This window comes from Petromyzon marinus, chromosome 31 (assembly GCF_048934315.1).
Source record: "Petromyzon marinus isolate PM22_M1 ecotype Great Lakes invasive population chromosome 31, UKy_Petmar_22M1.pri1.0, whole genome shotgun sequence".
NCBI classification, from domain to species: Eukaryota; Metazoa; Chordata; class Hyperoartia; order Petromyzontiformes; family Petromyzontidae; genus Petromyzon; species Petromyzon marinus.
The window spans coordinates 7,469,479-7,493,916 of record NC_133697.1 but is presented as its reverse complement, the minus strand read 5'-3'; the positions used below and the strand labels follow the sequence as shown (position 1 = coordinate 7,493,916).

Genomic DNA, 24,438 nt, shown 5'->3' with positions numbered 1-24,438 from the left:
AGTGTTATTTATTTATTTAGTTGTTTGGAATGCTGCATTGTGATCATGGCAATTAAACTCCGCGTCCGAGTCGAGCCAAAGTGCCTTCCCGCTCTAACAAGCAACGGCATGGTGCTCATGGCAGTTTGATAGCTCTGATTTATTTGCCTCTAAAGGATGTATTGCAATTAATTCAATAATTGAAATGTTCAGTTCAAAATGGGCACCGCAATTATTTTTGTTGTGAAATAATAATAATATAGCTTGACAGCATCTTTTTGACATAAATACCATTAAATAAATTAACATTTACAAATATAAATCAACCCTTTGGCAAGCCACTGCTGAACGAAGACCTTCCCCACGCAATGTTGATTGTAGGGGTTGTTTAACAATACTTAACCATCCTGGTAACTGCGGTTTGGTGAAAGGAGAGCCGATAAACCGTTTGAGGTATCACTCGAATCGAAGTCACCGGAGCGTAGTCGCTAACAGCTACGCCACCACTCCACATTAATTGGCGAGGCTGCGGAGCGGTGAATGAGGGTGGTCGGCGAAGACCCAACCGTGGTTGGGTCGGCATACGGAGGGTGGTCCTTGGTTACCTTGACGTGCTGTTTAACTCGTCAAAGGATTGCGGACCTGGCCGTAGGCCCTCTGCCTATCACCACGGCCAACACACCCTCACTCTACTGCACGTGCTCCCTGTGGTCGCGTGGATTTGTCTCCCGGTCCTCCAGTTTATCCCTCCCTTATTTAGAAACGTGCGTTTAGAGTATTTGGCTGCTATCAATTTCCATAGGATAAGCCACTTCGTTGAGCTGTCATTTGTGGCCAGGTCTCTTCTCGAAAAGAGCTACATAGCTCAGTGGGCCTTACCTGGTAAAATACAAAAATGATTTCGTTTTTTATATATAATATAGTTTACCTACTTGGTGACTGTTGCAACATCCAGATTCCATCTCGTGCAAAACCACGCTGTACCCATGCTTCTGCATGTGTGTGTGTCTCGGATTGATGCAGGCACTGGCTAGGCGAATACGTGGCTACTGGGAGTGCATCGCCGGATTGACGGCCAAGGGCGACCTGGTCAGGAGACGATCCCGGCACCCTGCCACCATGGTGAATGCCTAGCCAGACCGTCTGGGTTATTTGGTGCCTTTCCACGCTCCCGGGGCGCGGCTGAAGAGGAAGGCATACTTTATGAACGTCTGTGGGCTTGGCCATTCGTAGAGGCAATCGAACAATACATTGTAGAGTATTAATACAATGAGTTGACCCTTCATATTTGGAGGTCCGTAGTATGTTTAACAATGCCAGCCAATATGACATGGGTCATTTTTTTTAACTTGCGCAACGAAAAGATTGAACAACAACCGCATAGGTTTTAAAGGTCGCGCTGCAGAGCTCGCCGACGTGTTTTGAGGGTCTTGCCGTGCGATGTTTAAATTTGTTTTCCTCCACTTGCGGTGGAGCTTCATGAACTGAATGGGCACACGTACGGTGTTTGTTCTTGTCGAACAAACATTGCAGTGCAACAACCCCCTGAAAATACGTCGGAGAGCTAATCAGAAGACTTGTGAGGCATCGCCTCGGATAGGAACCGGATGATTTAGTCGAAGCGCTCGCTCAATCGGACATTGTTGTGCACTTTAATGGGCAACAAAGCACAGCTGAGTCACATTATAATTTAAAAAAATAACATTGCCGGCCTTCACATCATGACCCCTTTCTGTACCTCTCATTAAGACAGCTGCTTGCTGGAAATCCCTCTCGTGCCAAATGGCGCTCAATCAGCTGGCCCCGGCGCATTTCTGCAAAGCCATAAAAAGAGGAACAAATCGGCGCTAATCAACTTCTGCTGATTCCAATTATATCTTCGGCACATGCAGTTCTGTACATTTTTAAGGACCCAACACCACACACCATGTGTACCGGTGGCCGCTCTCTGATCGGCTGTAACACAAGCTATGCGCCGATGACGAGCGGCCCTGTGCGTGCCGTGTGTGCGCGCGCGCGTGCTATTTTTGCGTGTGCCGTGTGTGTGGGTCCACGCTATTTTTGCGTGTGCCGTGTGTGTGGGTCCACGCTATTTTTGCGTGTGCCGTGTGTGTGGGCCCACGCTATTTTTGCGTGTGCCGTGTGTGTGGGTCCACGCTATTTTTGCGTGTGCCGTGTGTGTGGGCCCACGCTATTTTTGCGTGTGCCGTGTGTGTGGGCCCACGCTATTTTTGCGTGTGCCGTGTGTGTGGGTCCACGCTATTTTTGCGTGTGCCGTGTGTGTGGGTCCACGCTATTTTTGCGTGTGCCGTGTGTGTGGGCCCACGCTATTTTTGCGTGTGCCGTGTGTGTGGGTCCACGCTATTTTTGCGTGTGCCGTGTGTGTGGGCCCACGCTATTTTTGCGTGTGCCGTGTGTGTGGGCCCACGCTATTTTTGCGTGTGCCGTGTGTGTGGGTCCACGCTATTTTTGCGTGTGCCGTGTGTGTGGGTCCACGCTATTTTTGCGTGTGCCGTGTGTGTGGGTCCACGCTCGCTCTCCACACACCTGGCACTGGCTCAGCTGCTCCCGGGGGACGAATTTTGATAACGTAGATGAAACTATTTTAATTTTGGCAGGTAAGGCTATATAGCTTTTTTTTTTTTCAGAAGCGACCTGGGCACAAAATGATAGTTCAATGGAGTGGCTTACGTGGAAATTTTTTAGCAGCCGAATACTTGAAACGCGTGTTGATTCTAAATGTGTGAGAGACATGCAAACTCCAAATATACAGGCGTCAGGATCGGGATCGAACCTACGACATCCCATTAAAACCAGGTAGTTGACCTCTTGACACCATGTTTGCCCCAGCACAGAGGTCACAACAGCAGCAGCAGCAGCAAGAACAGTGGGGAACTCCTGTGTCCCATGTGTGCTCACCTGACCTCCCCAGCGGTAATTGTGTGACTTGAAAAGAGAAAGGTTTTTTTGTTTAGTTTTTTTTGCTTCTTGCATGCGTAAATATGCTTTGGCGTTTTCTCCCAGTTTTATTCCTGGGGCACTTTTGGAGAGTCACATTACAAGACAAAGTATCTGTTGAGAAAAATCACACAAGAGCACGGGTACTCCCACGCGTCTTCGAATGGCAGAGGAAGAGATTTTCACAGGAATTATTGTGAAACGTCCTTAAAGTGTTTTTTTGTTTATTATTCTTGCACATGGGGGGGGGGGGGTACACTTCCCAACACACAAACCGCTTTCAAATTATCATTTGTCGTATGAAATATTAGGTTTTCCGAGCTGAGGTTTAGCCAAATGGAATGAAAAGCGAACGCTTGTTTTTCCACAATTTTACGAAGATTTGACGTTGCTGTCATGAGATTAATTATTAATTTGAAACGCCCACAACTGCAGTGCAAAAGTCTGCGTCGGAGATAAATCAGAGATCTACCCGAGATCCATTTAAGTGACTTCTGTTCAACACAGTAGGGGGCAGCATTTTCCCACCTGGTCTGGTACAGAGAGAGAGAGTAAGGTTCTTCACGTGACATTCACGGCAATGTTTTCATTCTCGAAGCTGGAATTTAGCCAAATTAAGTGCCTCTTGTCGTCGAGGGGCATGAACCATCACCCCGCCAACTCCGGTCATCCTCGCAGCGGCTTTTAGATGCTGGCCATCAAACAAAGACGGTCACCGCATCGCACGCTTTCAAATGCGCTTTTGCGGCCGTCTGGAACACTCTTCCTTCCGATATTAGGAATTCACTATAGCTATGCACTTTACATCATCCAGATTAAAAAACTAGTTTCTTTAGAAGTGGTTTTTGTGTTTACTTTGTCCCCCCCCCCCCCCCCCCACCTATGATTAGCATGGTTGGTTAAGTACGGTGCAAAAGAAGTTCAACATACATATGTTTTTGCTTTGTTATTGTTGACTGGGCTCAGCCCATCAACCAAAAATACACTTGAGAATCCAGTTTAATCAAAGGTGGCTGCCCTGAATTCAAACCTAGGATCGGGTCTCAGCGTACCATCTCAACCCTGTGACCTCTGATCCACCCTGCCAATCTCCATGTGATAAACAAAAGGCTTATTTGATGAGATATTTTGTGCGGTCTTTGCTGTTTGGGCTGAAGTCATCAACTTGCTGCTGCACTTGAAATTTCCAATTTATTTCACAATTGGGTAAAAACCCGAATTTGAACAAAGTATCAAAGCAATGAGCCAGCGCTGCTAAATCACACCCATGATTAAATTTGGTCCTTCTATATGAGGTGAATTTATAGTTTCAGCCCGGTTCGGAATGGCAGCACACAACAAAAACAATTGCGTAACAAAAATCACGGAAATTGCCAAAAGTAATTATTTTGCGAACTAAACATTTTTATTTGATTGCCATGCAACAACAAAAGAATGTTCTATAGTCAGGGGTATGGAAAAGTGCAGCTCCGATTTCGGTGGTTGAAAGGTCACTTTGGAGATATTTCACCCATCCAAGGATGGGTGCATTGCAGTAAATTTGAAACTTGCAAGCGAAAAGCAGACAGCGACGTGCTATTCATTGCATCAATTCGTGTGCAGTTTGTAAGGGTGCGGTGACACAGACCTATTTAATTTTAAGGTTATATTCCCTTGTTCATCATGACGTCCTTTTTACTTTGATGTCTCAACAGCGTTAAGGAGATCACGTGATGACGTGAGGGTTCTGCCTTTGTAGTGAGGGTTGTGAGTTGGGGGGGAGGGGGAGGAGGTGCCTCGGCCCCCCATGTGGAGTGACGTCAGCCGCTAATTATTATGAATTGGGGGGGGTTGTCCATTTGGAGGACGTCACCTTATCATGATTATTAATGAGGGGGGAGGGTGTTCCATGTAAGTGACGTCACCTGCTCATGATTATTAATGAGGGGGGGGGTCCATTTGGAGGACGTCACCTTATCATGATTAATAATGAAGGGGGAAGGGTGTTCCATGTGAGTGACGTCACCTGCTCATGATTATTAATGAGGGGGGGGGGGCATGTGAAGGATGTAACCTGTTCATGATTATTAATGAGGGGGGTTGGTCGATGTGGAGTGACGTCACGAGCATTGCACACAGACAGTCTTGGCTCAGTCGGTAATAATAATGGGGAGGGTGTCCATTTGGAGGACGTCACCTGCTGATGAATATTTCTGAGGGGTGCTGGTAGATGTGGAGTAACGTCACGAGCTTTAAGGACATTCCTGGGTGATTATCGTAAGTGTATAGTGGCAAAGTGCAAGCAAATTGTGCCTAAACAAATTTAAGTTTCTGCTGATGTCACTCCAATATGGAGTGACATCAGCCGTTCATGATTATTAATGAGGAGGGGTGGGGAGGTGTCCATTTTCAGGACGGCACCTGCTAATGAATATTAATGAAGGGGGCTGATGTTGAGTGACACCATGAGCGTTCAGGACATTCCTGGGTGATTATCGTAGGTATATCACCTTCTATGGGGCGTTCTCGTATATACAGGGTGATACATCAGGTCTGCTCGAGTTCCACTTGGATGCTTTATCTCACGTTACGACACCAATAGCATAATTAAAATAAAATTGGCATTAGAAAAACACCAAAATAGATATTCACACAACTTTCCCTGGGTCTTTGTTTCTTGCCCAGATGTTGTAATGCATCAAACAGGGTCATCACATTCCGCCCTTCCTAGTTAAATGTTTCTTAAAATAAAATTGCAACGTACAACAAGCGCATGGGGTTTAGAACCATTACCTACAATTTCATCAACACTGAAGATATTGCTGCCCTATTGAACTTGCTTGATGCTACTTCTGCTCAGTGCACGTAGATTGTTGTTGGTAAGTTGTTGATAGGTCAGGGAGGTGACATGTCTCATTGGTAGCTCATCTGCCTCTTGTTGCAAGGTTTGCATTCGAAGATAAACTCTTGTTTATTTTACCAAGTGAGGCCCACTGAGCTAGACAGCTCTTTTTCAAAAGCAACCTGGCCACAAATGATAGCTGAATAAAGCGGCGTATCGCGTGGAAATTTCTAGCAGCCAAGAATTATAAATGCATGTTGATTCTAAATGTGGAGAGAAAAACCGGAGGATCCGGAGAAAAACCCACACAACCACAGGAAGAACATGCAAACTCCAAATATACAGGCATCATGGTCTGGATGGAACCCACAGCCTCCTGCGTACCAGGCGAGGTAGTTAGTAACTCACCACCATGGTGCCCCAATTAAAATCCGGCAGGCCTGTCCTCGCGGTCTACTTTGCAGTGGGCCTTAAAGATACCCCGACATCGTTTTAAAGGAGTAGGCCATTGTGTGTCTGTGCCATGATCCAAATGCTAAAAATGACTCCATTGGGATTACACACAGCAGCAGTCATTACTTCCTACTGGCAGACTGATGCCCAATAGCAAGCCAGGTGCTGAGGCACGTTGTGCCCAGAGGGGACAGCTGCCACTGAGACAAGATGCAATGCAAGTCACTTAGAATCCTCAGCGGTAACGGAGGACTCTTTATTGAACGTTAATCACGATCATTCATATGAGGTTACTGGCTTGGAAATTGTGCAATGAGAATTTTGAGATAGATTTACATTTTCGACCCACGTTATAATTTCCTGAACTGCCTGATATTACGGTGGAATGAGCATGTGCAGATGAGAGATTGTATGACGTGCACACGTCCATCCTGCGTTCTGTTGCAGAGGAAATCTGGGCCTCCCCTTACCCTGCCACCACTGGTGGAAGCAGAGGAGGAGTGGGAGAATGGCAACTGTGGGATGGTCCATCCTGCTGGCTGTGGCTCTCCATCGGCAAACGCAGACGATGCATCACTCGATCGGGTATGACAGCTCATGCCGTCAGGAGCACTCCATTCAGTCACTGTCTGAAATGTATATGAAAAATGAAAAAAAAACAGGGTCGGGTACAGTTCTTGAGTCTTACATCAGATGTACGTGGGTGAGTCCCAACTTTTCCGCATTTACTTCCTGACCATTATTGACGTGTGTTCCACCACAGGGGGAAATAAAATTTAATGCAATCAAGATTCCAAACTACTTTGGCAGCAGTGTGTCGGTGTTAGAAGTAGACCGAGATTTAATATATTCAGAGAGTAGTGTGGCCATTTGTTTGTAAAAGAGCCCGGGCAAGCTAATACGACAGCACTCACAACCGTCAAGCACTCATGGGCGAGCCAATACATTTTTGGCGTCTTGTCTTGCAGGACATTGGATTTTTCCAGGCTCTCACACCAGAGGCCCTCCTGGCTGCGGTCGAGCGGATCGTGCAAGAACGTGGAGGGGAAGTGGCCCCCGAGTTGGTCGACGCGAGCCAAGCGGCAGCGGACGTGCCGTCTCCTCCCCCTCTTGCCGCTCCGCCGCCGATACCGAAGGAAAATCGAGGATCGGAAGAGGAGGACTTTGCCAACACGGAAACTCCACCTCTTGATTTTACAGCTGCGGCAGCAGTGGCTGCATCCAACCCGCTGACTGCTCCAATGGTGGAGGCTGACAACGTGGGGGTCCTGCCCGAATTGGCGAACGGCGGAGCCTTAATAATCTCCCGTTGTGTTAAGCAAGCGATTCGTGATAATTCTCCAACTAGGACGGCGCCATCCCCATCGGGTGCCAGGGATCGGCCCACGCAATTTGACGCGCGGCCACCTCCGAAGGCTCTGGCTGATGCGTGCAAGGCCAACTCAGACTTGGAGCCGGCGTTTGCCGACAGCGGCGCCGACGTAGCAACCTCTGTAGAACAGCGAGCAGCATCGAAGGGCACCGGCGTGCGAAGGCAGGCAGAGACGCCCGCGCCGTCCGACATTCTGGACGGCGAACCGAAGCGCGGTGATGCTGGCCTGCGGGATGACGCCGGGGCTGCCGAAACCAATGACGCCAAAGACTTGGGGCCGCACAGGGCTCCCGCTGCTGCTCCCACTGCCGCCGCCGCTGCCGCCGCTGAGGGCAAGTGCACCGCCGAGGCGGAGGGATCGCCGCCGGGCCCCTTAGCCCTGGCAAGGATGTGCGAGGACTTCGAGGGCTGGCTCGCCCGACTCGAGCACCGAGTCTCCGCTCGCGACTCCGTGAGGAGGCTCGAGCTTCCCCAAAGCCGCGACGAGCTCAACACGTTCGTGGTAACTACCGCCACGCGGCCGTGACCCCGGGAGTCGCTTCGCCCCCGCGTCGCAGTTCGCGCTCCCCCAGGGAAATATTTACGCGCACGGCACGCCACATCCAGGGTACCTCTCGCTGTTGGCTGTGGATCCTAACCACGTGCCTACGCTCAGCCTAGGAGCGATTAAACAAAAAAAACTGTTACGTGAATAAGCCTGGCTATATGTGAAGGTAAAAAATGGTTAAGGTGCGCAGCCCTGCAATCACGTGCTCGTGTCCCTGCTGGATGAATGGTCTCCACTCGGGAGAGCTGCTGCGGAGGGTATTTGGCCTGCTCTTCCACGCTGGCCAGGAATACTAGAATAAGTGGGGGTTGCTCACAATGTGCCCCCCCACTACATGTGACCTGGGGGCACCCATTTTAAAACTGCTGGTTGAACAGAACACTGGGAGGGTATTTAAGAAACGTGCCCCATTGTTTTTAACTGTCACGCTGGCAGATGGAATCGAACTGGTGACCTCTGGACCGCAAGTCCAATGAGCTGACGCAAAATAAACCGGAGGCTGATTAAAATTTAAACGAGAGAGAAAAAATACTGCTGAATGATACGCACCCCCGTTACTCCCCTCAGCCCATACCTCCCCCGCTGGTTCCTGGCTTTGACGGTGCCTGCGCCCCGACTCTCCACCGCCACCCCCTCCCTGTGTGCCAGGCAGTGCAGCACGAGGTGCAGCAGGGGCTGACGCGTCTCGAGGAGCTCAAGGTGCGGCACCGCCAGCTGCTGTGCTCCGGCGACCCGGGCACCGTGGCCATGCAGCGGCCGCGGGTGCAAGCCTGCAACCACCGCTGGGTGGGCCTCAAGAAGGTGGTGGCAACGATCATCAAAACCCTGCGGGTGAGCGGGGCGCCTCCTTTTCCACCGCACGACAGAGCCACGCCGGCGCGGTCCGGCGTGGATCGAGGGAGGCGCGCCCGGTGTTTGTTTTTTTTTCCCCCTCCCACTGTAGAAGCCGAGCCCTGCCGCTGACGTCGCACGCGGTGGAACGGGCCTGTAACATGCGTGGACGATGTGGCGACGCTGCGTGTGCGGGTCGTGCTGATGGACGTTGCGCGGTGAAAGCGTCAAGGCGCTTTTGTAGGTGGTGTGGTGACCCTGTGTCCTCGCGGTTAACTGATGGACGTTGCATGTGATGAATGAGTCGAAATGCATGTAGTTGACAGAGTGACGCTGCGTTTGGTGAATCATTTCTAAACTGGCGCCACGCTGGGATTCTGGACGGTCGCGCGACACGCTCGTCTCTCCGTGCACTTTTGTAGCGCTCTGTGGCTCAGTGGGAGGAGTTCGAAGGGGCGTGCAAGGACCTCATGGTGTGGCTCACGGAGACGGATCTGCGGCTCACAAACCTCGAGCGCTTTGGCGAGTGCGAAGCGCAGGCCCGGAGCGACCAGCTCAGGGTATGGATCGGTTGTGTATTTTACCGTCTCTGAGCACGGGGACTGAAGGCCCAGCATGTCAAGTTGGGCCTGTGCCAAATAGCGCTTGTGAAGCTGTAATCGGTGAGAGTAAATACGTGTCTGGATTTGAGCAAATTTTTAAAGAACGTGTGGGAGTGAAAATAAATGATGGGGGGGGGGGCATTCTGAAGTGGAGATGCAAAGCGGCCTTTAAAAACAAGTTTACAGAATGTTCTTGATTTGACGCGTTCGTGACTGCAGGAATCCATGCTCTTCGGTTCTTTCGGTAAAGTCACGTGGGTAGAAAAATAATAGATCACGACGTTTCGATCGCAACACAAGCAATCGTCATCAGGTGGGTCAACCACAGCAAGAGAAAACTGCTGAAGTAGGCGAGAGATCTGCCATGGCACGATGTTATATAGTAGGCCTCGGCAGTAGGGGGGGAGAGAGAAGGGGGGGGAGGAGGCAGGGCAGAAAGTGGACCCCGCAGTAGCACCCGGGTCACTGGAGTAAGTGACCCAGGTGCTACTACCTACGTGACTTTACCGAAAAGAACCAAAGAGTTTGCAGAAGGAGTTTGTCCATAATAAAGGTTTTTTTTGTTAGATTGTGTAAATATAAATGTCTCGTTAACCCACCACCACCTGACAGCATATTAGTAAGGTTTGTCACGTGCCAAATAAACCCACAGTTGTATATGTTGTGGATTTACTCCCCAACAGCGGTGTGCTGAAGTAGTTACTAATTGGCACGTTTTGTTTACGTGTCAAACCTTACTAATTTGCTGCATCATGTGGTGGTGGATTAATAACATTTATTTTCATGCTCCAACCTAAAAACTTTTATGATGAATAATATTGGTCGCGAAGGCCTACGTGTTGAGCTGAATTTGTTTCGTTCATGGTCAATGGACTGGGTTGCCACCTCTGAGATACAAACAAAAGGGACATTGCAGTAAATGTGGAAAGTTGGACCAACGTTTTGCCCGATGCTTTGAAACCACATGCCAACTTTGAACCAAATGTTCATGGCATATCATGGGACGAAGAATATCTCACAACAGAAGAGGGGAGAACTGCATGTAAACAGATTGTCTTGAGTAATGTATTATTATTAGTTACACAACTAACACAAAACAGGACTTTTAATGCCCTGGGAAGACTTAACAGATTTCACAAGATGGCAACTATCTCTAAAAGAAGACCATCCTGGGAAAGCCTGGACAGGTGCCAATCCTGCCGATACATCATCCTCATCGGCTGATGCGTTGCTGCTTAAAGTAGCTCTGGGAGTCTTCAGCCAATGAGTCTTTCAGTTTTCCTCTTCACATTCGTTGAAATGTCCTCGGTGCCTTTACAAGTGTCCAAGCAAAGAGTGAAGTATTGAAATAAAAATATTCTCTGAATCTCACATTTTCTAAAACTGTCCTTCCCAGCATTGCAAAAGGGTTAAACAGTTTGGTAGAAAGAGCTTAAAATTTGGCACAATTATTAATTTATTTGTTCGGTGTTTTTTGGGTCACAAAGCACTTGTTTTATTGTCCGATGGGACAATGTCCGACGTTTCACTCCCAAGTGCTGGGAGCCCAAACAACACACGGTGCAACCCTGAAATATGTTTATGTAATCATATACCAAAGAGCTGCAGAGCACAAGCCGCCAAAACCTTCACAGTTATATTTACTTTTTCTTTTCATCACTTTAACATAAGTCCCAGTTGCTCCTATTGCCAAAGCTATATAAATATACTGCTTAGATGAAATCCACTTTACTAGATGTTACGATGTCAGTTAATGGGGGATTATTGGTGTGATAATGGGATTTCGGTTTTGAGTTGCCGACACAAGTAGCGGCTAACGGCGCTGCGTAAGGATTGTGTTTTACGATTCTAAGCTGGTCTTCTGCCTCCTTGGCTAGGCTTCACCTTGTTAAAGAGATTAAAGTGTAATTGGGACTTGCCTATTAAATATAAAAAGTACAACGGCATAAATACGAAGTTTCAATGTTAATGAATACTTAAGCTAATTCATGGTAAGAGAGAGAGAGTTGAGTTTTTTTTCTTCAAAGTCCCAATGTTTCTGTGCCCTGAAAATTAATGCTTGGCTTTTAAACCCCCTTGTATTCAATGATTTCCTCCCGCACCCCCACCCACAGGCATTCCAGGAAGAATTGTCGAAGCGGCAGGAGACGCTCAACAGCCTGCGGAAGCAGGCCGAGCGACTTGGGGAGGTGGGACCGGCTGGGCACAGGCTGGAGGAGGCCCTCAAGTACTTCACGGAGACCTCGGTCCGCGTCACCCGATACCTCGGCAGGTCTGCCAACATCTCCATGGTATGGCCAGGAGACAACGGGGGGACCGTGTAAACAAGGGGGCCGCCCCGATAGGTATGGTAGGGTTTTTAACTAGGAACATGAGTGCGGTCTTTATTGAACAAATCCAGCGGTTCATTATGCCTTGACGTGGAAATTAATTCTATATTTTTATTATGAATCTTGAAACTTTTTTTTATCAAGACAAAAACTACATGATAGGCGTTTAGCACATCTGGATTAGCTAATTATATGTACTCAATTGACTTTTGTTTCTTTGTTGTTATTCTCTGACAGCCACCAGATTCTGGAGAGGGTGAGGGAAGCCCTCCAGAGACTTCCGGAGCCGCTCATGTGACGGAGCCCAGGACGAGTGGCGAGCCCAATGGACCAGGCTGTCGCCAATCTCAAATTCTCAAACCCGAGCGCGGCTGTCGGCCACATGAGACCCGCGTGAGCCACCACCATCAGCCACCTGCATCGCCACTGGTGGTCATTTCCGGCAGCGTCATTGGCGACACCTCGCTCAGCCCTTTGGGATTTCGGAACTCGCCGGTGCCGGGACATCGCAACCCCAAAGCGGTGACACCGACAGGTGACGTCGCGGGCCGGTGTCGCCATCTCACCTCCACCCCTGTTGAAGACGCGTCACGCAAAACCTCGGAGGAGGCCTCCGGAGAAGAACTACTTTACATGGGACCTGCAGAGCACGACTGTTCAGCAGAATGGCGGCGCGATTACGAGCTGGCATCAAGTCGGGAATCGCTCGCGTCTGATGCGCGGACCGCATCCGCGAGCGAGGACATCCAGGAGAGTGGAGCGTCTGCGAGAACTCTCGCCGAGCTGTCATTTGCTCGCGAGTCGCCCTCCAGCCTCGGTTGGTCCCTGAGGCCTGCGCACGTCCGTAAAGGGAGCCCGTCGCTCTCCCTAGAGTGGGACAGCTACGACGTGAGGGTGGCGCCTGGCGGAGAGTTGCTGGGAGAAAACTCTTTGGGACTCGCGCCCACCGAAGCAATGCCGTCGCCAGAGAAGGGCGACGCTGTAAATAGCAGAGCGAGCGGCGCATGCGAACAGGCGGAGAAAAAGTCGTGTAGGAATGAAGGCAAACGGATTTGCAGTAAGTATTGTTGAAAAGAGAAAAAAACGCACACACACGGCACCATCGATAGAAACTGTCTTGTTGCCGCAGCTTGTTATCATAGTGGCTGAGCACAGGCCCAAAGGCCCAATACGCCCAGTATTCCAAGTGGCTAGCAACAAACAGTATTTGGAGGTGTAATATGCGAGTCTATAGGTTTCTTCAGTGGTGGGGGGATGGGGGTGGTTACGTAGAAATTGTCTGCACTGTATAATATGTTTTTTTTCTTAATACGGATAAAATACTGACCAACAGTACAACAAACAATATTATAGATCATGACAGTTAAATGGAGGTCAGGACTTTACACACAAAAACCAGGTTGGAAGGCTATTGATCAAAGATAAAAAAGAGGTAAAGGTGCAGCCCTGAAATTTCTCCATGCCACTGCTGGCTGAAGGGCCCCCACTAGAGGGAGCTCCAGAAAGGCCCCTCTTGAGCAGTTGGCCTACTCTTCTACGCCTCCCAGATTCCATTGGAGTAAGTGTCTTTTACTTTACCCGACTGCACGAGACCTGTCGATCCACTCGCTGTGCTGTACCCATATTTAAACTGCTTGGTGAACGGAGGCGTGGCCAATTAATGCGATTGCCCTTCGTTTCAACTGCCGTGCTGGAAGATCAAATTGAAGCGGCGACCACCGGATTAAAAGTCCAGCGTGAAAGCCATTACACCCTGGCAGAGTCCCCGTAATATCGCTAGAAGGAAGAGCAGTTGCATGGTATTAAGTTAAATTTATTTGAAATGCAGATTTAAATTTGATTGAATCTTCTGTAGTTCACAGTGTGGGATCACTGTAGAATTACACGATAAAGTGCTTGAGCATTTGTGCCGAGAATCAAGAAAGTGCTTTGCTTTTCTTGTTGTTTTTTGGTCGGTGCTGTCCATGATTGTGGCGCGCAAACACACAGCAGTGATAAGAGGGTTCCAGGCCACTGGCTCAAAGGAGTCCACAACAGCTATTTTTATTTTACTTACCCAGTATAGCCCGAGCCTCAAGACTTTTTTCAGAAGGGTTCTGCCAAGTTTTGCGTGGTCGGGGGGCAATGTTGCTGTGCGTAATCACCATTTGAATCCTATGCCGTTAAACGTTTAAGCATTGGGGATTATTGGCCAATATCAGTTACATTGTATGTTTCTTTTCGACGATGGGAGGAAATAGGAAAAAAATCTTGAGGAAATCCTATGCAGATCTGAGGGAGAAACGTACAAATATCCACCCAGCAAGGCACCCGAATCCAGTCCCATTCATGCTGAGGTCACAAGCGTCATCACTGTGCCACCCTGCAGCCCATTGGTGTGCCTGTGCATTACCGTCGTCAATATTAATGGCGATGTTTGCTGCGGTGGTGATTACTTTTTTTGGAGGGCAGTCAAGATTGCTTTTGGAAAGTAAAGAAATAAAATCGCAATACAGTATCGGTTTCTCTTAGCAATATAAAAAAATGTCGAAGTTTAACCTTGGCTGCCAAAGAAAATGGCACACTAGGATGCATGCATCAAGTTGGAGCTCGTGAATTGGCTCTGAAGTCATGGGAAAGCCACAAATTCCACGTACGCATCTGCATCGTTACTCGTAAAAAATAACTAAATTAATATCAATGAATTCGTCTCTCCGCAGAAACGTAGATATTCGTTTAGCTCACCAGCCTGTGGCGATTTCCAAACCAATATTATCCAGTGTGCATCATCATTACGGCACCCCAATTGACACCGGTAAAGCATCCATTCGGAAACCACCGTGACTCAGGGAATGGCCGCCCTCTCCCGTGAGGTGGTTTGACGCATGGCCGTCATCCCGCTACGCTTTAATGTGGAAGATAACACGATATGTAGTTCACGAACGATAGTCGTTATATACAACCGTAATGCACAATAGACGAGAGATAAACTTAGTTGAGAGATTTGAAGGAATGGCAGCTACACGAGGTAATGCATCAGAGGACACCCATTGCGGAGATGGAGCCGAGATCGGGTAGCGTGCAGGAGCAAGGTGGATTGTGGCATCTCGGGGACAATGAGTAGTTGTTGGAGGCGTCAACGCAGCAGTGGATAGCTCATGACTCATGCCGATTTATGACGAAAGTGACAACTGAATTCGAACCAACCTGTACTTGAGTCCAAATGTTTCCATGATCTAAGCGATCATAAGGGCAGCACTGCAAAAACAATGAACAGAAATGAATGTATAGCCAAACAAAAATATAGTCACCGTTGGCTGAAATAAAATATATACGTACAAAAACACTTTGCGTCACTAATTTCACGAACAAAACCTTGCACTGGACACCCGTTACAACCTCGAGGTTGTATGGTACAGGTACATGTGCAGCCCTGCAATTGCTTGCTCGTGTGACTGTTTAGCAGAAGGACCTCCAATATCGGGAGCGGAATAGCCCATCTTATTAGAGGGTATTTCGATCTAATCTCCCACGCTGGCCGCGCGTCTTGGAAGACAATCGTTCCAAGTGGCTGGCCCACTTTCGGCCTGGCGGTCACAGCTGGCGCTGACGGCCACCGTCGCCGTTGCATTTTCAGAAAGTACCGTCGGAGACGTCGGTGTCTGGATGGACGGCGCAGAGGCACCCAGTCACGAAAACCATCTGTTCCTGCGGAAGAAGGAGTCCACCCACATCTCCCAGGTTTGTATCATCGCGCCTCCTACAACGCGGACCGCGGTCACGTGCCACGGTGCGACGGTCGGTGCACTGGACGCCGCGGGACCAGAAGGTCGCCGGTTCGATTCGATCTCGCGGCACATTTATAACATTCGTCCCCACCTCTGTCTGCTCGGCAGAATAAATGGGTGCACCGCAGTTAGTCGATCGGCAGGTCACGCATAACGCACGGGTACTCGCACCCCTTCCAAGACATTTCACCAGTGTGAATAGTAGTGGAAGATTAGTGTGGAAGAGTAGGCCCAAGTGTAGCGAGTCCAACTGAGTCGCAGACATTATCTTGGGAGCAACAGTATTTATTATACAACAGCACGCAACATAACACAATCTACACTCGGGTCTCCAATGCCCTTCTAACCACGCCACGGCAGAACTAGACACGGTTCGCTATCCCGGTCCGGACCACAAGCTGGGTCCCGGACCGCGTGGCTAGAGGCTTCTTCTCCCCGACGTGGATCTTCGTAACACCAGCACACGAAGGACCTCGAGCTCCTCACGGGGCCCTCGTGATATGCCCCCCGGGCTGGGGCTGGCTCCGTCCTTCGCTCCGCCCACCTTCCAGATCTCTCGAGCTCTTTCTCGAAGTTTCCCGTGAGCTCTTTTGGACCACGTAACCGCCCCGTGGCCCCCGTCCACCGGTGGCCCCCCTCCAATATCATCCGATCACGTGTCAGCAGGTCATCCAGTGTATCATGCCCCAACGTAACCCTGGCTGGGTGACGCTCCCTCAGCGGCAGCCCGCACCGCACGCTGCTCGCGGTGCCTCCGCGCTAACCAGCGCTCACCCAAGCCCCGCTGGGGCTGGTGGTACTACACCCCGTAACCCGGGCTGCCCATAATGACAACGCATTATCCGCCGTGGCTTCTTAAGCCCCCGGCACCATACAGTGACAACCACAGTCACTACCCAAGTACCCTTTTTGGGGGGGTGGGGCGGCGGGCACTCTCTCTCGAGCTCCCTACAGTGGGGAGGCCCTCCCGCCAGCAGAGGCGCAAGCCGGCAATTGCAGGGGCTGCGCTTTTGGATTTTGAACCAATGTCTGAAGCACGACACCTCCGTCGGCAAGGACAGTCGGAATTTACTTTGTCCCTTTTGGGCTGCCACTCTCCACCTCGTTTGTATTCCTGTTAACCCTATCGCTTACAGAGTGCCAGGACACGGTTTGATAATTAATTCACCTCCATGGTCGCTGCACACTTTGTGTTGCCCATAGCATGTGCAACCAGCGCTTTCAATGGTATTACACACCTAAGACCACAGATTAATTATTTTTGGTATTTTTTTTCCACCCCCTCCCGTGACATTAAAATAATTGGCCGTGGATGTAAACCCATCCTTAATTTTTTTTTAATACAGATTTGTTCATGGTTGGGTTTTTTCCGTGCAATATGCCACTGCATATTGATAGCGTTTCATAACAAAAATCCCCTTGTGCAATTGGATGATTCTCAAGCAACATTATTCTCATCAAGTGACGGAAAAAATAATTAACTTGGTAACACGTACACACTCACATTTATTCGGCTGCATCGTTTAGTAACAGGACACTTCATTGATATTCACGACTGCCACGCTCTTGTAAATGCAGGAATGTTGCGGGATCTTTAATATCCACAAAACCGCGGATGCTCCGCTTTGGTGATTACCCGCAGGGGTGTGTGGAAACTGACAAATTATTGGGCACAACGTATGCAATGGAAAAGGCCATCTCCGATTTAAAGCTCGTGTTTGCGGTGTTCAAGCGCAGAACTGTGCCTTGTGCTTTCTGAACCTGATCTGCGAGCCGCATGAGTTGAGCTTTGAGAAGAAGTATCTTCCTTTTGGTAAGGAACTTTGTGTTGGCCAGTCTCGTGTAAAGCTCATGAGAAATTGTTGATAATTAATGAGTATTGTGTTCTCGCAAGCAAAACGAGGCTCTGTCTGTGTTGCTGCGCTCGCAGAAAAAACACACTGCCCTATTAAAAAATATATATTAATAATTCTTAACGACTTGCGGTTAACATGTTTTAAATATAAGTGACAATTCGAGGACCACCATGTTGGTGTTCGCGCTCAAGCAGGTAATTCACGTGATTTTTCTTTTAATAACGACAGGCCGGGATGGGGACAGGGTGGGATGGGGGAAATACACAACTCGCGTAACGCCACTGACTGCAATTTTACACCGAAAGCTCCTCACTGCTGCGACTGCACAAACAGTGGTGTGGTCACCCCTTGGGGTTCCAGGATATACATTATATTTGGGGGGAGTGGGGCTTTCAATTTATGAAATCCTAGTGAGAGAACAGCTTCGAGATGAGAGATGTATAGAAGTAGTGAGATAAAGGGAATGTAGATGAAAATGGAAGCGCCGTGAGGTGAGTGGGAAGACAACGAGATAAGTACACGAAGCAATTTGGACAACTGAATGCAACTAGGTTAATCTACAGTGAGGGGAAAAAAGTATTTGATCCCCTGCTGATTTTGTACGTTTGCCCACTGACAAAGAAATGATCAGTCTATAATTTTAATGGTAGGTTTATTTGAACAGTGAGAGACAGAATAACAAAAAAATCTACAAAAACGCATGTCAAAAATGTTATAAATTGATTTGCATTTTAATGAGGGAAATAAGTATTTGACCCCTCTGCAAAACATGACTTAGTACTTGGTGGCAAAACCCTTGTTGGCAATCAGAGGTCAGACGTTTCTTGTAGTTGGCCACCAGGTTTGCACACATCTCAGGAGGGATTTTGTCCCACTCCTCTTTGCAGATCTTCTCCAAATCATTAAGGTTTCGAGGCTGACGTTTGGCAACTCGAACCTTCAGCTCCCTCCACAGATTTTCTATGGGATTAAGGTCTGGAGACTGGCTAGGCCACTCCAGGACCTTAATGTGCTTCTTCTTGAGCCACTCCTTTGTTGCCTTGGCCGTGTGTTTTGGGTCATTGTCATGCTGTAATACCCATCCACGACCAATTTTCAATGCCCTGGCTGAGGGAAAGAGGTTCTCACCAAAGATTTGATGGTACATGGCCCCGTCCATCGTCCCTTTGATGCGGTAAAGTTGTCCTGTCCCCTTAGCAGAAAAACACCCCCAAAGCATAATGTTTCCACCTCCATGTTTGACGGTGGGGATGGTGAACTTTGCGCGCTGTCCGGGGCTCGCGTTGCCCGTTAGCGACACCAAATGTTTTCCCCCTCCAGGAGCGATGAAGTGCGTATGTGTGCGTATGTTGAACTTCTTTTGCACCGTACGTAGCCCACCACATTAATTGGTTGGTGCAGGAATGAACGTGGGTGCGAGGACCGATTTTATTTAGAAATCGTGGCTGATTTTATGCCAATTATGTTGCCGAATCTTACCCATAGGCTAATGGAGCGGGATCCAACTTCTACATGCGAGGTGAGGGGACAAAAAAGTCACGAAACAAGACGAATGAGCTTGTTAAGGAATCGATTTCGTTCTTGGATCGTTAAATGTGTCGTTGCGTCACCGCCGTTTGACATTCAAAGGGGGGGCTCGCCAGCCTTGATCGAGTTGACTGGCACGCAGTCCACGTCGTTGAGCAGCTCGCTTCGTTGTAACAAGCCACCGCGAATTGGGGCCCCTGTGCAGAAGACAGGGACGAGAGGGGGGGGGGGGGGCATCAGCACTACACGCGGAGCGTGGTCGCACTTAGCGCTGTCGCTCAGCGCTCACCGAGCCCCCTCCAGGGCTGGTACGACACCCACATTATCGGGGTGTCCGCGATGGCAGCACATCGCACACCGTGCCTCGCTAGAGCCGGCATTACCCAGACATCCACGATATCGCTACATACGTGATGTCCGTGATGTGAGTACATCGCATGCCGTGTCTCTCTAGGGCCGGCACCACTCGATGACATCCGAGATGTCACTACAAAATTATTTAGTATTTTAGATCGAATCGCGACCCTCAATCTTGATACGAATCATAGAATTTCCAGAGCAGTGGCTCGTTCCAACCTGCTATGCGAGTGTAAGCACTGGACTATTGTCAGGTTAAAAATAAAAAAAATATGTTATTTATTGAGTGTCAAGACATGTAAAATAAGCAAACGCAATACGTTAGATCGATAATTATGGGAGCTAGAAGTATTAAGAGTGGAAACAATTCGAGCCGCGACGGTTCGTCGACCCAAATCGATCACTTGATGATAAGTTGACGACTTTTTTTGTGTGGCCGCTCCCTCAGGCCTCCGACAAAATCACGGCCACACTTAACTGCCTGCCCTCCTGAAGGCAGGAAACATCCCCTTCAAGCAATGCCCAAAAACGGTTGAGAATGTAAGAGCGGTTACAAATGAGAAGGGAAGAGGGGGTGGGGGGGGGGGGCATTCGGTTCATCCAGCTCCGCTCGATTTGTTCGTAGCAGAAATTATTCCAGAACCTATCGAAGTTCCTTGAAGAGTCCCAGCGAGTCTGCATCCTGGCCTCTGGTGCTGACCTATCCCACTCGCAGCTACCCCACCGTGGCGTCTGCTTCCATTTCTCTGTGTTGAGCTCGATGTAGTCGGTCCGGATTTGACACTGTCGATGTTAATTCCTGATTTTGTGGGCCACGGATTAAGTCCCCGCGGATTTTGCTCCGCACAAGATGCAATGCCGATGCCATCACCGAGCCTAGATTAATCGTTCCTGTCCTGCAGCACACATGGGAAGAGCGGTTGTCTCCGTGTTGTCCTCTTAGCCCAGTAATCGAGCCGACAATCGACTTAAATAACTGGAGAACACCGATACCGAATTAATACCCAAGATGCAACATGACCCTCAACTGTCAAACTATAGTGCGGTGCTCGGCCGATCTTCGTTTCTGCGTCGTCGCCGTGTGCAGCGCGATTCTGTGGTGACGTTAATGCTGTCACTAAAGCGTTATCGCCAGCCACGATCACAGGAGTGCTGCTGGGCGCCTGGAGCCTCCGTAGGAGGCTCGAGGGACACGTGATGGGGAACCGAGAGCTCCCGACATGATACAGAAGGGTGCGTGGCCCGAGGGCGGGGCGAGGCCGCGGCCGGGGGGATAAAGGGGAAGCCCCGGGACAGTGTTCGGGGCTCGTCTGTGGAATCATCCTGGGGTCCCGCGTCTCGTCGTCTCCGGGGCTTCGGGCTTCGCTCGGCATCGTGGGTCGGGCAGCGTATTAGGCCGACTGACCCGTTTATTGTAGTTAACTCGCTATTCACATAGTTAACAGTGTAGCTACACCTAACTTATAGAACCAGTATACGTTAGAAAGTTGTTAATAAAAGTGTTGCCTGCAACTCCAGAGTGTACACCACTACACTTCTATACCACAGAAGATCTGATGTCTCACAAGCCAGAGTTGTTTCATTTGTCTGGCCTGCCTGACATGTAAATAATGGGATTCACAGTCTACCAATTCAGACGATAATGGATGAACACAGAACGAAACGAGTTGTTTTTTTTGCGAAAAAATATGACTTATTATCAGCTATGGCTTACGGTTACTTTAATGTTTTTTTTTATGGTTTCTTTATACAGTACTCCAAAGCTGCAATGACTATTAAACCAAATCTCATTTACCAAATAAGAACAAAATAAAACAATTTGCACGTTAAATTGCCACGGTCAAACGACCACTTGACGTTCATAAAAAAAAAAGTTTTATAAAGCGTCCTTTCCATCCACAACCTTCGAGAGCTCGTTTTCAAGTGACTATGGTTGGGTAATGGAGACTTGTGTAGGTGCCAAGCCTAACCAACATAACCCCCCCCCTCCCCCAGCCAGTGGGCACCCCACAATGTAAGACCCACAATGAATGGCGCTTTTATAGTACCAGTCAGACTGGTCAGTTGGCCACGTGAGCCGAGAATAAATTTCCTCGAGCGTCGTACGGCCATATGCGGCATGTAGTCGTTGATCGCAAGCCCCTCGTAAAGAGACAAAAAAAGTCCACTCTCACTGAAGACTTCAGTTTGAGCGAGCACCTCCATTAAAATCTGACTCTCACTTGAAGAGAGCTGGCGAAACTCTCGTTCCCTATCCGCACGCAACTCAACTCTGCAGGACCTCGTATCCCACATCTGCGCAGCACCTCCCGCATCTGCCATTCCTTTTACCCCAGCTGCTGCTGACACCTTCGTCTGCGCCTTCATCACGTGCCCCGCTCGACGATTGCGCAACTCCTCTCTCCTCCTGCACGGCCTCCCAAAATTTATCGCCGCCGGATTCCACGTGATCCAGAGAGAATCCTGCTGCCAAGACTCCACAACCGCAATTCAGACCACATGAATGAACCCGATGCTCCCCTCCCCCCCCCCCCCCCCCGTTCAACCATCGCTCGGTGGGAGGTTGCACCCAGTGCCTGGAACTCCTTTCCCCCAGTCACCTATGCTGGTGGTCCCCTGTCTCCCATTCAAGTCCAGGTTCGAGGCCCTTCCTTTCGTTTCTCTGCGTATGATCGAACAGGGACTGCCTCTTTCTACAAAATAAATACAACCCTCTGTTTCTGTCTAGAGCCTTGGGATGCGGGCCCCGTTTAGACGCTGCTGTATGAAGCCACATCATATTGTGACTGTGGAGGGGAGAGTTGGTTCACTAGCAAAAGCCATTTAACGAAACGTGCAACTAGCGGCCCCCACAAAACCATGACAGCTCGGGAGGGCCCCTCAATCAAAACTTGAATCCGTCCCTGGGCTTGGCCACGGCTTCATCTACCAGCAACGTTGGCCAATGTTGTCGGGGGGGGGGGGGGGGGGGGGTTAGTGGGGTTTGGGGCGCTGCGCTTGCCGTGGCTGCACAGACCGGCCGGGGCGTGCCAAATCCTCCTCGCGAGCCCCTCCATCTCGCGGCCAGAGAATCGCACGACCTCTGGTGTAGCATTTCCAAGGGCACAGCCGCCGACCGAGGTGCCAACTCTTGTTTTGCTCGCGCACGACCGACGTCAGCGGCCCGGGCTGAGGGGGCGGCCATGGAAACAGCGGTGTGAAGTTCACTGGCGGGATGGTCCGGAATGGGGGGGGGGGGGGCGCCACTCGCGACGGTGCGAACGTCAGCCTCTCGTCCAGGATGCATTTTGTGGGGGGGGGGGGGGGGGGTGGGGAGGAGGGGAGGGTACTTCATTGTGAGGCACAGACTGCTAATCCGTCTGGTTCACGTACGGGGGCTTTGTTTTCGTCGGGCATGCAAAACGCAAAACGCATCGCGCGAGACGCAAAGCAAAGAATGCGCGGCCGCGAACGACGGCCTCGTCCGCTCGACTTGTAGCGCCGCTGCCGCGGGCGATGGCGAGGGGCCAAGTCGGTGGCCGCTTGTTGTCACCGAGGCAGGCGGCACGCGGGAGGTGTGCGCGAGGGACCCCCGCCCCCCCCCCCCCCCCGGCTCCTGAGAAATAAAAATCGAGAAAACGTGACCGTCGCGAGAAATAAACAACGCCGTTTTTGGGGTCGCGACCACTGCGTCGTTCGTGCACGTTGCTCCGACGTTTTGCTCCCACCCCCGCTGCCCTGGGAGCTTCCGCGGAGGATTCAAACTGGAGAAACAAATCGGTGAACAACGTGGCGTCAATCAAACTGGAGTTCTGTAAGGGACATCAGTTTAGAACCTAACTGTTTCCGGTACATGGAGCCGAAACGTCGGACGTCGTGCTGAATGGCATGACCCGAAACGCGTCGGAGAGGGACATGGCCGGTGCGGTCGTTGTTGTTTTGTTGCAACTCATTGCCTGGCTCGTGAAGTGAAGGGGCTGTCTGCATCAGTGCAGTTAAACAGCGACGCTGGGGGAGTGTTTACTTTGCCGTTAGGGCTAACGGAATCCTACAGCTTAATGGAATTGCATCGTTTAAGTAGGCGGGTGCATAGATCCTTGTTTCTCTCCGCACTTTTAGTCGATCGAAAGCACTGATTCTCACAATAAGAGAGAATGCAAGTTATAAACCTCAACGTGCGGACAATCTCTATAGAAGGAGCACACTTCGACTCTTGCTCAATTCCATTTTCGGTTACTGGTGTTTCCATTTTTAAGACAAATTTAACTAAAGGGATCGTTTTACCTGAAAAAGTAATGATTCATCACACGTTGACATTGGATGGTATAAATAGTATGACGTTAAGCTCATTTCCACTGGGGGATGGGGGGGTGCAGTGGTTAGAGCACTGGGCGATGAACCCATTGACCTGAGTTCAATCCTGGCCATGGCAAAACATCAGTAACGTATTGGGCCAAACGATATAATCATCATTCATCATCATCACCAGCCATGGTCAATCCACTGCTGGATGAAGGTCTCCACCAAACCTCCACCATCACCACTCACAATGTTGTGATGCGAACCGTCCATCTGGCACACGAACCGATTTCATTGCTCCATCTCCCCGGTGGATGTTCTCGTGCACGTTCAATTCATAGTCTGCCAGTCCATTGTTATTATTATTATTATCATCGACCATCAGCAAGCATGTTAAATTATAGTCGAACAAATGACCGCCACAGTGTGGAGAGGGCACTCATTCAGCAGTGTGTTGACACAGGGCTCTGATTATTCTTTTTACTATTAAAAATTAGATGGGGTGGGGGGGGAAGTAATTTTTTGTGCGTGTGTGATTTTTATTTATTTATCCCCATTCAAAAGTAGATGCATTTGTGTTGTGTGTGTGTGTAGAGCCTTTGGAGCCACGTTCATTCGATTTGAAATTTGTTTTGCAGCTCCAGGAGCAAGGAGCAGACGCCTCATGCTCACCGAGCGAACCCTCCTTCGAGCGGACTGAGTAAGTCCTGCGCAGTTGCCTGCTTACTCATTGCATTGTTTATTATTGTTACCATTACAC

General features: G+C 49.6%; 1 protein-coding gene across 6 annotated transcripts in view; it reads left to right on the top strand.

Annotated features, from left to right (window-relative positions):
• Positions 1 to 24,438, top strand: part of LOC116947743 (uncharacterized) — a 60,508-nt gene that overhangs the window by 31,741 nt on the left and 4,329 nt on the right. For 5 of the 6 annotated variants that reach the window (XR_004403722.2, XM_032963803.2, XM_032963801.2 and 2 more), the window contains 9 exons: positions 1,003 to 1,101; positions 6,659 to 6,796; positions 7,180 to 8,085; positions 8,779 to 8,961; positions 9,384 to 9,521; positions 11,678 to 11,854; positions 12,131 to 12,950; positions 15,510 to 15,613; positions 24,317 to 24,378. Coding sequence is in view for 5 of the 6 variants with exons in the window: in XM_032963803.2 (XP_032819694.2) it covers positions 1,003 to 1,101; positions 6,659 to 6,796; positions 7,180 to 8,085; positions 8,779 to 8,961; positions 9,384 to 9,521; positions 11,678 to 11,854; positions 12,131 to 12,950; positions 15,510 to 15,613; positions 24,317 to 24,378 (2,627 nt within the window). In the remaining variant the exon portion in view is untranslated. Of the gene's footprint in view, positions 1 to 1,002; positions 1,102 to 6,658; positions 6,797 to 7,179; positions 8,086 to 8,778; positions 8,962 to 9,383; positions 9,522 to 11,677; positions 11,855 to 12,130; positions 12,951 to 15,509; positions 15,614 to 24,316; positions 24,379 to 24,438 lie in introns of those variants that run through there. The other variant, XM_032963804.2, reaches the window with a different exon arrangement.